The following is a 13151-nucleotide window of genomic DNA, read 5'->3' as shown; positions in this document are numbered from 1 at the left end:
TGCCCACGTACCACGGCCCAGTGCGCTGTTACGCAGGGAGCCGGAGCCCTGGGTACCGTTCAGGCAGTGGGAAAACCCTCCTTCACTCGGGAGACGCTTGGATAGCTGGAGAGGGACGAGCGGGCAGTGCCCAGCTCTCCGCTCTGCTCAAGGTAGGTGAAATCTGCCCTCCGGCTGCAATTCGCCTCCGCTCTCAGCTTTCCTCCCCACAGCTGCTCCCTCCTGGCCCTCAGCTGTCTCCCCTTCTGTTTGCAAGCCACAGGGCTCCTCTGGAGCCCAGCAGCTGTAGCACGCATTTATTTATGGCCTGGGTTGTGATTCTCCCCCTCCCTGCACTGGAATTTCAAGCAAAGCCGTTGCAATAAATCCTTCACCAGGTCCCCTCCTCCAGGCTCTGGGAGGCAATAGCTCCCAGGGCTTCGCCCCCATTGGGAGGCCGCCGGCCACCTCAGGGCTCCTCGGGCCAGGCCCTGCGTTCTCATCCTGCTGTACTACCAGGACACACGGACCCATCCAGGCACCTGGGTTCTGCTTGCTCACTGCAAAGTCGTTCAGGGCCAGGCACCCTCCTGGCGTTGCTCAGCCCAGTCTCTCCTCAGTTGCAAATTTGGGCATCAGGTGCTTTTGCACCACTGGGTTCAGGTCGATGAATCCCGAGCTGTGGCCAGGGAAGTTGAGGCGATTCCCAGAGCTAAAGCAGCAAGAGGCACAGCACCAGAGCCAGCACGAAGGGAAGCTCCTTGCTGCAGGGATTGCTCCCAGGAGAGCAGGGACTGGGGCAGCAGGACAGCTAGGAGCAAACAGCACATTGAACCCATGGTAACCACCATTGCAACGTGAATCCTGGCTTTAAAGCTTTTGCAGGGGTATATAAAACCTGCTCTGCAAGAAACAGAATCCCCCCTTTCAATCTTATCCTACCCAAGCCGCTCTCCGGGGGGCTCTGGCTGCCTGGATGGATAAGCTCCTCACTCCCCTTTTGCTGCACACAGTCATGCTGAAGTTTTATTCATTTACCACAATCCACTATATCCCTTAATTGCAGCCACATGTGTTTTGCAAGTGTAAATAATTACCCTAGAGGCTTACTAATTAATGACTTTGGCATGATAATGAGCACAGAAGCCCGAGGGGTATATCCAGAGGGGTGGGATGGACAACCGTTCCCTGGGCTGCCGGGACCCTCAGAGCCTGGGGCAGTTCCCAGCGGCAGGTGTGGGTTAGCACCCAAATCCAGGTGACGTTTATGCCTTGGCCCAAGATTAAAAAATTAGCGAAACGGAGACAAAAAAGGCTCCGGTTGTGCCCCAACACCCACACAGCTGTGAGTCGACTGTAGCTACAACAGCTCCACCCTCCTTTTCTGCTCTTGTCCATCAGCCTCCAACACCCCCAATGCAGGCGCAGAAATAGCACCACCGTCCTCGGCGCCCGGGCAAGCTGCTTGGCCGAGGTCACGCCGCCCTTACCTCCGTCCCCGTCACATCTTGCTGCCTCCGGACGGAGCAGTTTGGTGGCGGTGAGGGCCAGGCCAGGTGCCGGGATGCTCCTGGGCTGGCGACAGCGCTGGGCCGCGGGCAGGACAGAAAGGGGGGGGCTCAAAGGGCTCCGTCATCCCAGGCCAAGCACAGATTCGGGATGCAAAGGCAGGGAGCAAGCCAGGAGGCTGCTCATGCCCCTTGGTGCTCAGCGCCAGCCGCGCTCTGCCCTGTCACCGACAAATCACAGCCGCCCCTGGGCGTTCGCTGGGACTCCGGCTGGTAAAATGCTGCTCTGGGACTGTCGTAAACCACCCTGTTTGCTAGTCATGCCTGAGAGAAGGTCTTTCGGATGCATTTTTTCATGCACAATTAAAATATGATCTGGGAGCTGATGGCTTCAAGGAGATACGGGTGCTGGAGCTGGCAGAAGGCTCTCGGTGGATGGGCAAGACTCAAGCCAGGAAGCTTCGGATCAAGCCAGGAGGGTTCATATCCTCCCCAGCAGGTCCTGGCCCAGGTCTGAGGCTCCTGGCAATAAACCAAGTCAGATAAATGGCAACAGCAAGGGGGGAGCAGGGAGAAATCCCAACAGGCTGGAAGGAGAGAGGAAGGACAGCACCAGCGCTGGAGAGATGTCTGGACTGAGCGGGGCAAGGACGTGGGGCACCTGGTGGGGTTGGGGGTTCCTCGGCCCCAGCGAGTCCCTCCTCTGTCCTGTGTCCTCTTGAGGCTAGAAGCATCCGTGTCTTGATTCCTGGCTGGACAGGGGTCCTGGTAAATGCCATGATGGGCTTCCAGCCTCCCAGTAGAGCCAGAGGGAGGGCGAAGCGCCCGTCTCCCAGCCCCGAGCTCTGTGCCACGGGCAGAGGCAGATTTGCAAGGTGCTTTTTGGGCCGCAGCCCAGGGCTGCTGCTGAGGGACGTGGGGCCTCGGGAGAGGACACCCAAGCAGCAAGAGCCCTGGTTGCTCTACTAAGACCACCCAGCCCAGGTCCCCATCGCGCCGTTGGAAAACAGGCTGTGCCGCAGAGATGTTTTACACCTTTATTGCTCTAGCTGGAGGTTTTCTTCCCAATTCTCCCTCCCTATCCCTTCTCTTTCCTGGGGACACAGTTCCCTCAAGCCAGGACAGACAGCCCATGTGTTACAGAGTGGAGGGACACCGGTGGTGTCCCACCAGCATCTGGATGCCACTGCGAGCGCCCTACCTCCTTCTCTCTCTCCCACTGTGTGCATTTAGGTGAGGGGAAAGGAGGATTTGGGGGGCAAAGCCTGGCCCTTTCCCACCCCCAGCCCCCCCGGACAGTGAACACAGCCGCAGCTCCACAGGGGAATGTCTCTCCTGCCCCCAAAATCGTTCAAGTCCAGGCTCCCCCACAAGCCATCCCCTCTGCAACCCAGGCAAGAGCAGCCTCCCTTTGCGGGGACATGCCCGTTTCCAGCGGCTCCCAGCGCACCCCACGCGAAGGGCGGATATGGACAGGCAGGAATAGCCTGAACTCACCAGGGCTCAGTACGGTCTTGCTGAGCAAACCCCCAAAGCGGCACAACCCAAATCCCCGGGACATTCGCAGGAACCCGATGCAACAAAACAGGGAGGCACCACCCCGGCGCAGAGACCTCGGCCGCCCTCCCTCCCCCTGGATGCCAGGCACGGCCGGGGCAGCGTCCCCTCTGTCGTCGCGTCTCCAGCCGCCCAGGAAGGCGAGCGCCATCAGCAGAACTGGAAGAGAAGCAAAGCCGCGGGGTGGGGGGGTGAGCCGAGACCCTGCGCCGGCACCCACCCACACCCAGGGCTGTGTGCAGGGCGGCTGGGTGGTAGCACCCAGGGTTTGCAGCCCTGGGTCCTTGAGCTCATTAGGGCCTGCGAGGGGGGCTCAGGGCCAAGGGGGTGGTGAGACCCCATGGCATGGACGCCACGGAGGGACCCCGTCCCCGACAGACCCACGGCCAGGGGGAGAAACGGATTTGGGGACCCAGAGTGACATCTGCGCATCACCCCCCACTGAGTCCAGACCTTCCAGCGGTTCCCGCACTCGTTACACAGCACGAAGGTCGTCATGGGCTCGTCAGCGCTCCGCGTCTGCACCTGGGGACGGAGCGGGCAGCAGGGTCAGCAGAGCCCTGCCAGCAACCCCGAGCCTGCACCCCCTTGGCCAGAGGGGCTGGGGAAGCCCCCAGGTAACTTTGCCGGGCTCACCTGGTTGTAGGTGCAGTTCTTCTTCTTGCACTTGCCACACTGGAAGAGGTCGGTGACGGTGCCGCCCGTCTTGGCCATCTGGTGCTCCCGGATGGCCTCCTGGGTCATGGCGTTTCTCAACTCCTTCAGCTCGTCGCTGGCCATTTCCTGCCACGAGCAGTGGCCAGGCCAGGGTCAGCGCTGTGACTCGACTCTGCCCTACAGCTCCTGCTCTTAGCCAAGCAGCCACCGTCCCAGTTGGTTGGAAACCCCCTTAGATGTCACCATCCTCCCCATCTCACCAGGACCATATTCGTCCTCTGCAGAGGGGAGCAGGCCCACCCAGAGGACAAATCAGCCCATCCTCAGATGTTGATTAGTGTCTCCCTGCAATGGGAGCCTGGGCTCCTAGGACCCTGCTCCTGCTCTGGCACTCAGCGCTGCTGCTGCGCCTTGGTCTGCCCGTCCCTGGCCCCAGCTCTTCCCCACGTGTGGCTGCAGCCCAGTGTCTGGCTCTGAGATGGGCCAGAGGTGTGTAGGGCTGTGGGGGAGCAGCACCCAAACCTTTTCAGCTGGCTCACCCCTGCTTTCTCCCAGGAAGCTCCTTGTGCCCCAGCCAACACCATTTGTAGGGCTGTACCAGGAAGGCATGGGTCCACAAAGCATCTCGGGTCAGATGGATGGTTGTTTTGTGCCACGTAGTGGGACGAGCCCATACACCTTGTGGACACTACCAAGCCAAGACCCAGCTGGCCTTTGGGCACCAATGTGCCCCCCCGCCCCAGAGTGGATTTTAGGGAGCATCCCAGAAGCAGTGCAGATACAGCCTGGTTCCCCTCGCCCTCGCCCCGCTCCATACCTCCGCGGTCATCCGGGCGATGAGGCCGGGCACGATGGCCCCGCACAGCACGTTCCTTCGCAGGTTGGGGTTCTTGGGGTCCTTTAGGTTGCTGATCCTGCTCCTCACCCGGTTGCGGTACTTCATGTCTGTGCTCTTCAGCTCCTGGAAGATATGTGGTGCCCGTCAAGGAATCGAGGACACAATGTGGGGGGGATGCCAGTGCTTCGGGCACCGGCTGCTGCTTTGCAAGCTGCGCTGCTGCTCGGCTACCGACAACACTGGTTGCCACCAGGAATAATGCCCATGTGTGCTTGGAGGGGGCCAGATTTGAAAGGGGGTGGCCCACCATGCTCAAACAGGACCTTGCTCCCTGATCCCACAAGAATAGGTGCCAGTGCTTCCCTCTTTTTGGATTTAGGGTTGCACACAGCTCGGGATGTTGGGAAGAAAGCACTTTTGCATTTCCCGGCTCCAACACCCAGGCAAGTTTGTTGGGCAAGGGGGACTTTCATCAAGCCTGGTGCTGTGAAGTGAGTTTATGAGGCAGAGGGCTCAGCCCACTTGCTTCCTACCAAGCTTGGGAATTGCGAAAAAAAAAAAAAAAAGAAAAGAAAAAAAAAGCTCCTGCTCCCTGAACAGATGTGGGAAAACAGGCTGAAGTGACAGTCCCACAGTCCCAGGTCCAGCTCCTACGAGGCTCTGAGCATGCACAGCCAGGGAGCTTTGGATGCACTGGAACGGGGGGTGTTATCTGCCCTCTCCATACCCATGGCACAGGAGAAACCACCTCAGTGGTTGCTCCCAGCCTCGGATGCTGCTGGACACCCTGAAATATTGAGCTGGGAGCGACCTGGGGGTTGCTCCATCCCATGCCATCATGCTGGACCGAGGCTGGCAAGACCTCGGCACCAAGTTATGGGCACCCACAGCCCAAAACAGCCCAGTCTCTGGCTCAGAAGGAGGCCTTGTTTGGGTTCGGAAAGGAAGGAAATGCTGTATTTCCCCATGGAGGAAGGCAATTCCCTGAGTAGATGGGTTTCGGCAGGGCAGGGGGATGCACAGCACCCCCCCAACGGGCGCGGGTCCCCCTGCCCATGGGGTTGGTCTCGGCTGGGATCTGCTCGGCTGAACATCAGCGCCGTTAGTCCGGGGTCCGGGCTCCCTCTGCAGGCAACGAGCACCGTCAGGTCTCAGCAGAGCCCATCACCCTCTGCCCCGGCCCTGCCACCCTCCGCCTGGGACCGTTCAGGGGGCCGATGCCTCTCTCCCCCGCAGCGGAGGGAGGCTGGGGTACCCCCGCGTGTCCCAAAGGATATGGTCTTCGATCTCAGACGCCATCTTCTCGCAGTTGACACCAAACTCCTTGTAGTCGTCTAGAGGGCAAAGAGAGGCGGAGGAGTGACTCTGCGCCCCTGGCGCGGGGACGCCCGGGCAGGGAGTCAAACCAGCCGCGTTTCGCGGTGCCAGCACCCAGCCAGCCCTGGTGACGTGGCCAAAACCTTGCCTCTCCCCATGACTAACTCGGCTTATCCAAGACACCACCCCCTCTTTAAAAAACATCGTTTTTACCTGCTTTGAACTCACAATTCAAGCCCTTACTAACAACCTCCTTTTCTTGCAGCAGCGCGGGATGAACTTCTGCTGCTGCTGTTTTGCGAGGCCAGGGGCAGTTTGCTGCTGCAGGGGTGCCAGGACGCAGCGCCTTGCTTGTTATTGTAGGGTTGCTCCTGCTCCCCGTAGCCCTCACCCAGGAGGAACGACCCAGCAAAGCAGCTTAAGGAGGGATATTTAGGGTAACACGCTGCTCCCCCGAATAACTCCCCTGGGGAAGCCTGAATTTGGGCTCGGAGGCTCATTCTTTCCTCCGTGTTTTGCAACGTGTGATTAAACCAGGGGCTTAAAGCTGCCTGAATTGCCCAGAGGGGCTGGCTCGGCCCCGCATCCCCCCTCTCGGGGCCGGTGCCTCGGCCGGGGCGCTCGGTGCCCGCTCACCGTCCATGCGGAGGGCGGCCGTGAGCATCTCGATGCACTTGTCCCGCACCGAGTCGCCCGTGAGGTAGCAGGGGGGCAGGAGGCAGATGGTGGGCGAGAAAGAGGGGCTGGTGGGGGTCCGCGGCGGCTCCGCTTTGGCCTTGCTGCTGTTGGCTCTGCAGAGGGCACACGGGGAGGGGACGGTGGTTACGGGGGTACGGGAACGAGCTCGGGCGCCCCGCGGCGGAGGCGGGGAGTGAACCCCTCCCTGGGCTGCCGGTGGGGCCTGCGGGTGCACCGTCAGCCCCTGTCCTACCTTTCCTCCTTGCCATCGCTGGAGTTTCTCCGGGCACCGGTGGGAGCCGGCGAGGGGCTGGAGCCCGCGGAGGCTCTCCTGGGTCAGCGCGGTGGGACAGAGGGTGAGGGCGATGCCACGGGGGGACACGAGGGCACCGCATGGACCAGAGACCTCAAGCACCGGCATGCAGGCGCAAGCGCTCTGCAGCCAACAGGGATCCCCCAGGTGGGAGCATTCGCTCCTTGCGGGGAATTTCCCGGTGCCTGTTGCGGGATCAGGGCTCGCAGCCTTCTCCAGCTGTCCCCCGCGAGCGACTCGAGGTTGGAGACGCCCCAAAGCAGGGCTGCCCACCCCTGCCAGCGCCAGGCTGGGGGTGCTTGGCCACCAGCTGGGTACCAGCTTCACCATCGGCAATGCAGTCCGGCCACCCTGTCTTTTCCCGGCCTCCCCCTATCTGTCAGCTCTGCCAGGGCAGAGCCCTTGGCATGTCTCCGTATCATCCCTGGGAAACGCAAACCCGCGGAGAAGAGGGCAGCACCTGCCCTGAGCCCAGGGGAAGCCTCCCCTTCCTCACCTCTCCCCCGACGGCCTCTTCTGTGGGGAGGAAGAGGAGGAGACGGCCGTGGCAGCGGAGCACCTCGAGTCTGCGGAGTCCCTCCTGCACGGACCCGGGGAGGAAGAGCCACATGTCAGAGCACCGAGATGGGTTCGCCCGGCGGGTCCAGACGCCATCCACAGCTCGGCGGCGGGCTGGGGTCCTGCCTCTCCCGCTCCCATCCAGCCCACAGCACCCACCTCTCTTTCTTGCTGTCCGGAGGTGACTTTTTCGAGGACGCCGGGGGGGTCCTGCCATTGCCGGACTCTCTTTGCCGCAGAAGCACAAGGGAAAGGAGAGATGCCGTCAGCGAGCCAAGCCAGCACCCCGTGTACGCGCCGTGCAATTTGGCTTTAAAAGCGCCCGCTGACACTACGGGGAGCGCAGACACGGCAGATGCCTCCAGCTGGGTGAGCTGGACCCTGCCTGCCTGCTGCGCTCCCCGAGCCCACCCCGAGCCCCCGTTTGGCCTCCGTAACCGGGCCAGGGCTGCCCCGCTAACACCCACAGCGCTTCGGCGATGCCCAAAGCACCCCGCGACCCCGCCGGCGGCAGGACCCTTCGACCAGTACCTCTCCGGGTTGGAGTCGGCAGAGTGGCCCTTGGGGTTGGCTGAGTGCGAGCTGGACTTGCCGGGCTTCCTAGAGAGAGAGCAGCCTTCGGATGAGGGCCTTAAAAACAGTCCTCTCCCCTCCGGTCTCCCCAGATGTCCCCAGGGCCGCCCCGCAGGGCCGGCGGCAGGACGCGGCCCGATGGCGTGGCGGGCGCTCGGGCGCTCGCACCAGCCCGTACCTCTCCTTGTGCTTCTCCCTGTGCTTCTCAGCTGGGCTCTTGCCGTGTTTCGCCAGGTGCGAGTTCGCCCCTTCGCTGGACCAGCTGGGAAAGTCCAGCCTTTTCTCCTTCTCCTTCTTCTCCTTCTCCCCTTCCGTGTCCTTCTCCTTCTTCGGGGGGGCAGAGGACTCTGCAAGAAGGAGCCGGGTGTCAGCGACGCGGCCTAAATCAGTGCGGGGCACTCTGGGAGCCGCTTCCCAGCGAGGGGGAAAGCAGCTGCGAGGTCCCAGCACCGGGCTCAGCCCTTGGAGGCTTTGCACTGATTTACACTACACTCTGCCAGAGTAGAAAAAAGTCAAAATAAAAAACTGGCTGAGTCCTCGTAGTGCCTGGCAGGACCCATTACGGAGGCTGAAGCAGCATGGGAAAGTCACGAAGGTGTGCGAACCCCCCCCCCCTTCCTTGGGCTGCGCACGGTCTGCCCAAAAGCAGGGGTCGATCCCGCCCAGCACCCATCCCCGCTCCGGCCGGCTCTCGGTAGCCCCCATGGAGGATCACATTAGGGGCTTGGGGGAGCAAGATGCCCCTGGGGAGGTTTTTTGGCAGGGCGGGGTGGGGTGGAGGGGGGGGCCGTTTTCCCAGCATCACTCACCCAACAGCCGCTTCCAGTTCTTGATGAGGATTTTGGCCGAGGCCACAACTTCTTCGTCCGAGCAGTGTTTCCGCACCGAGTTGACTGCCACCCCGATTCGCGTGGTCTGAGGACGCACACGGGTTGTCGTTAGGGAGGAGGAAAGCGGGACCGTGGGAAGGGCGCCCCGGGGCCAGGCACATGGGGACCCGCAGGAAAGGGAGGACACGCAGGAGGAACGGCTCCGGCCACAGGGGGCCACCACTACCACCGCCGGCAATAGCTGCCCGCGGCCCCTCTCACCTGGAGCAGCTGGATGGTCATCGTGTAGCCGGTCAGCGACTTCAGCAGATCCAGCGCCCCTTCCTAGAGCAACGAGAAGCCACAAGAGCCCTTTAGGAGCCAAAGAGAAACCTGGCGGCCAGGTGGAGCTGGGTGGGAGGAACCCACGTCCTCCAACGTTCCTCTTCCCGACAAAAGCCAACACCTGCAACCGCATCCAAAGCGGAGACCCCGGTGTAAAGCAGCCCTGGGCCACCCAAAGGGGTGTCCAAAGCAGACAGGACGGCCAGCCAGGGAACGACGTGACAATTAGCAGCGAGGAACGTGCCTCAGTTTCCCCTCTGCACAATGGGGTGGGCTGCACCGCAGCCCCCTCTCCCCTCCCCACCTGCCGTGGGCTGCACCCATACTGCAGCAGCAAGGGCTGGAGACCCCCAAATCTCTTTGCCTGTATTTTCACGACGATGCATGCACAGAGCACGTCCAGTTGCCAAATGCCCTAAGAAGAGTTAAACCCCCCCGATGGTCACTCATCAAAAAAAAAAAAATCAAAAAAACAAATAAAAAAATCCTGCCCAGCATTTCTTTAAAATCTCAGCTGTTTTCTCTCTTCTTTCTGGGGTTTTCTGCCACCAGCAGGTCAGTTTGGAGGCAGACGGAAAGGAGCTGCTGCCTTGCAAACCTCTTGCCGGGCCAAAAAACACTAGCCGAGCACGTTCGCTTGCAGCTTTCTGCTGGGAAATCTCCACCGACAGCCCCCAGGCCTCTCCCGGGTGGCTTTCCCGAGCGCCAGCCCCGGCCGGGATTTCTTGCTGGCCTCCCAGGGCAGCCCTGAGGCAGCACAGAGCCAGGAGAAACATCCTCCTCCGGTTCCCTCTGCCTCCGAAACCCTCCACCGGGTAATCCCGCCGCGGGTCCCCGCAGCGGCAACTGCCCCTCCGTCCCCAGGGAAGAGCCCAGACAGGCAGGGACGGGGCAGGACCCAGCTCAGGGTCACGTCTCAGCCTGCTGGCCGAGTGGGAAGCAGCTTTCTGAGTTGCCAAGAGCTGCTGGCACCGAAGGAGGCTGAAATCACAGCAGGCGCCGGCCGCTCTTGACCTTGCACGGGGATGCAAAGCGCTGGCCCGATTCTGCCCGCAGCTATGGCGCTGCTGGCCCTGGCAGGGGCTCAGCACCCCGACCGCGACCCCATGTTTCACAGCCTCTGCAAGCAGAGGGGCCGCGTGTGCGGGCAGCGTGGGGCACTGCTTTCCAACTCAGCCATCCCCCTCCTTTCCTACCCGCTTTGAGCTCGGGGAAAAAAAATACTCCTTAAGAAAAATCCCCGGGGAGCCAGAAGGCAACCGCCGCCGGGAAGGGCCCGAGCATCCCCGCGCTGCGGCGCGAGGCACCCGCAGGCACTCCGGCCCCGCACGGCCCTCGGGCTCGCAGCACTAATTATAGCCGGGCTCAGATCCCAGCAGGGTCGTTTTTCCTCCTCAGTATTTTTAGAGCCAGATAAACAGGCGCGAGCGAGTTCACAGGTATCCCCGGCGGGGTTACATAGCCCCAGAGCAGCCCGGATCTCCCACGCCGGGAGCTGAAAAGCTGCAAGCCCTGCTCGCTGCTGAGGCTTTTGGGCACAGGATCGCTCAGGACATGACGGCGGCATCCCTGCCATGGCCACCAAAACCCCTGGGACACATCTCCGAGGGCAGGGGCAGGTTTTCCTCCAACTCTGGCAGGACTGAATCTCACTGTGCAGGGCTGAGAAGAAGGATCCCTCCATCCACCAGTGGGTCAGACCACCAGGACGTCTCCTCGCCAGGCAACAGGTGCAAGGGACGTCCCCAGGCCCTGGAGACCCGGCCCTGTCCCAGTTCCCAAAGCGCAAGCACAAGGGCATCAACCAGAGGGTTCACAAGTCTACACGACAGCCCGAGACACCGGCTGGGCAGGATCAGCCCCTCTGAGCATCAAACAAGGAGTCTTACTTGATTGCAAACGGTGGTGGCCCTAAAAGCTGCTCTGGACACTTGGAGATTAGCGGGCTAGAGGTGGAGATGGTTAAAACGCAGCCCCACAGCGCAGCAGGGCTCCTAGAGCTGCTGCTCGCCGCGCCGGGGCGCGATGCTCAGCTGCAAAGTCTGCAGGTGCGAAAAAAGGCACGCGTCCGGGGTGCTCGCCCGGCGGCCCTGCCACGGGGACAGGGACGGCGACCGGCGACCGGCTCTGAGTCCCCGACAGCACCGGCTCTCCCCAAAACCGCTCTTGCCACCCTGCTGGGACACGACGGGCTGATGCTACAGTTGGGCTCCCCGGGGTGGGGGGTCCCACGGGTGACGGCACCCCATTACAGCCCCTCACCCGCCTGAGCTGTAGCCGGTGGCAGCGGGGGGTATAGCACTGCCCCTGCACTGGGTGCCCCCGCTCGGGCGCTGTGGGCACGGGAAACACTGGGTGAGACCGGGGGCCGCTCTGTTACAGCTCCCCGGGGCCGGCACCGCGGCGGGGGCTCGGGACACGCCGACCTCTGCCTGCCCGGGAGGCCGTGCTTCGTCGGGGCAAAGGCCAGCGGAAACGGTCAAATATTAACTTTGAAGGGCTGGGCTTTGCTCCCCTGCACGTAACCGGCTCGCTGGGGCACTGATCCCAGGATGGATCCCTACAGCCGGGGTGGGGAAGGGAGGAAAGCCGGGTGCAGCCCACCCTAGCGAGCCTCCGCTTCGGCACGTTTGCAGGCGCTCGGGCACGGGGCAGCCGCACGTTCCCGGCCCCGTGCATGCTGCACTGGGCCGGGGCCAGGCACCTGTCGGCCCCGCTGCACCCACCGCCAAGCCACCGGCCCCTCCTCACCCTCCCGGCCAGTGTCGGACCGACCGAAATCGCAGGCAATAAACCTGCCGGCGGGGGCTGGCTGCAAAAATTAAAAAAAAAAAAAAACAGAAGCTTGGCCAGCGCGGGATGGGGAAGCGGAGCGCCGGGGTGCTGCTGCAACCTGCGGGTGCTCAGCACCACCGGGCCCCGCTCGGCCCTTGCTGAGCTGCAAGGCAGCAGCGGGAGGGGGGTGCGAAGCAAACACCCCCCTCCTTCCTCCCTCCCGTCGCTGCGAGCTTGGCGGTTTCTTTCTATCCCGCTGTCCCGAGCTACGTTGCAACGTCTTGATGTGTGCACACGCCTGCACATGCATGCACATGCCTGCACACGCCTGCACACGCCTGCACACGTGGCTCGGCCAGCTTCAGCCGCCTTACCGTGCTCTTCCTGGCCACCATCTTATCCAGTTTCTTGGCGATCCGCACCAGTTCCTCGGCTGGCCCCATGCTGGCAGCTCGCGGCGGCCGAGGCGGCGCGAGCGAAAACAACCGCGGCGGCCCTGGCGCGAGGCCACGCTGGGCGCCGCCGGCATGGGGGGCTCGGGGTGGCGGAGGGCACGGCGGCGCGGGTGCGAAGCCGCGGCCTGGCTGGAAAGGACGAAGGCCGGGACGGGGGGGGGGGGCGGGGGAGGGGGGGCGAGTGGAGAAAAAGAGGAAAAGAAAGAGAAGGAAAGCAAGTCGGAGAAAGCAGAAAGGAGGTGTGGCTGGCCCGGCCAGTTATAAACTCCTGCCAGGCAGGCGAAATAGCACGGGGGAGGGCTAAAAATAGCCGAGAGCTGCCGAGCAGGACAAAGATTGCAGGGAGCCGGGGGGGGGGGGGTCGGGGGGAGGCGCACGGCCGGGCGACCCGCCGGGATGCAGCGGGCCGGCAGCCGGGGGCCGCCCCGCGCCGCAGCCCGGCCGAGCGCGGCGTGCCGGTGCCGAGCCGGCCGCGACCCCCGGGGAAGGGGGGTCACCGAGACAAGCGGGTGCCGGCCGGCAGCCCCGGAGCCGAGCGCCTGCCGGCCGAGGGAAGGGGGAAGGCGCTGCCCCGGGCGGGTTATTGCCACGCGCGGGTCGGTCCGTCCCCGTCAGCCCCAACCCGCCCGGGTAAAACCAGCCTTTCTCCTCCGATGGGAAAAAAAACTGCGAGCGGCTGCACCGAGCCCGCGGCTCCCTCCGCGCCCGGCCTCCTCCGAGAGCTCCGCGGCCCCGCTGGGGACCGCTTCCCGCGGCCGCCGGGATGGGATGGGGACGGCCGGTCCCGGG

The 13151-nt window shown here is 63.1% G+C and overlaps 1 protein-coding gene across 1 annotated transcript; it reads right to left on the bottom strand.

The window, feature by feature from the left end:
• Nucleotides 1-2510: 2510 nt before the first annotated feature.
• Nucleotides 2511-12639, bottom strand: TCEA3 (transcription elongation factor A3). Its single transcript, XM_068917574.1, has 14 exons — nucleotides 12282-12639; nucleotides 9070-9132; nucleotides 8788-8893; nucleotides 8157-8325; nucleotides 7937-8005; nucleotides 7565-7633; nucleotides 7344-7427; nucleotides 6788-6865; nucleotides 6493-6647; nucleotides 5818-5873; nucleotides 4519-4674; nucleotides 3681-3827; nucleotides 3498-3569; nucleotides 2511-3203 (listed from the first exon to the last, which is right to left on the bottom strand). Exons 1-14 carry the CDS (start codon nucleotides 12348-12350, stop codon nucleotides 3195-3197), a joined length of 1302 nt encoding a protein of 433 aa, XP_068773675.1. The 5' UTR covers nucleotides 12351-12639; the 3' UTR covers nucleotides 2511-3194.
• Between the last annotated feature and the right edge of the window lie 512 nt (nucleotides 12640-13151).

Source organism: Struthio camelus, chromosome 23, assembly GCF_040807025.1.
Source record: "Struthio camelus isolate bStrCam1 chromosome 23, bStrCam1.hap1, whole genome shotgun sequence".
NCBI classification, from domain to species: Eukaryota; Metazoa; Chordata; class Aves; order Struthioniformes; family Struthionidae; genus Struthio; species Struthio camelus.
This window is presented reverse-complemented; position numbering and strand designations above follow the sequence as displayed.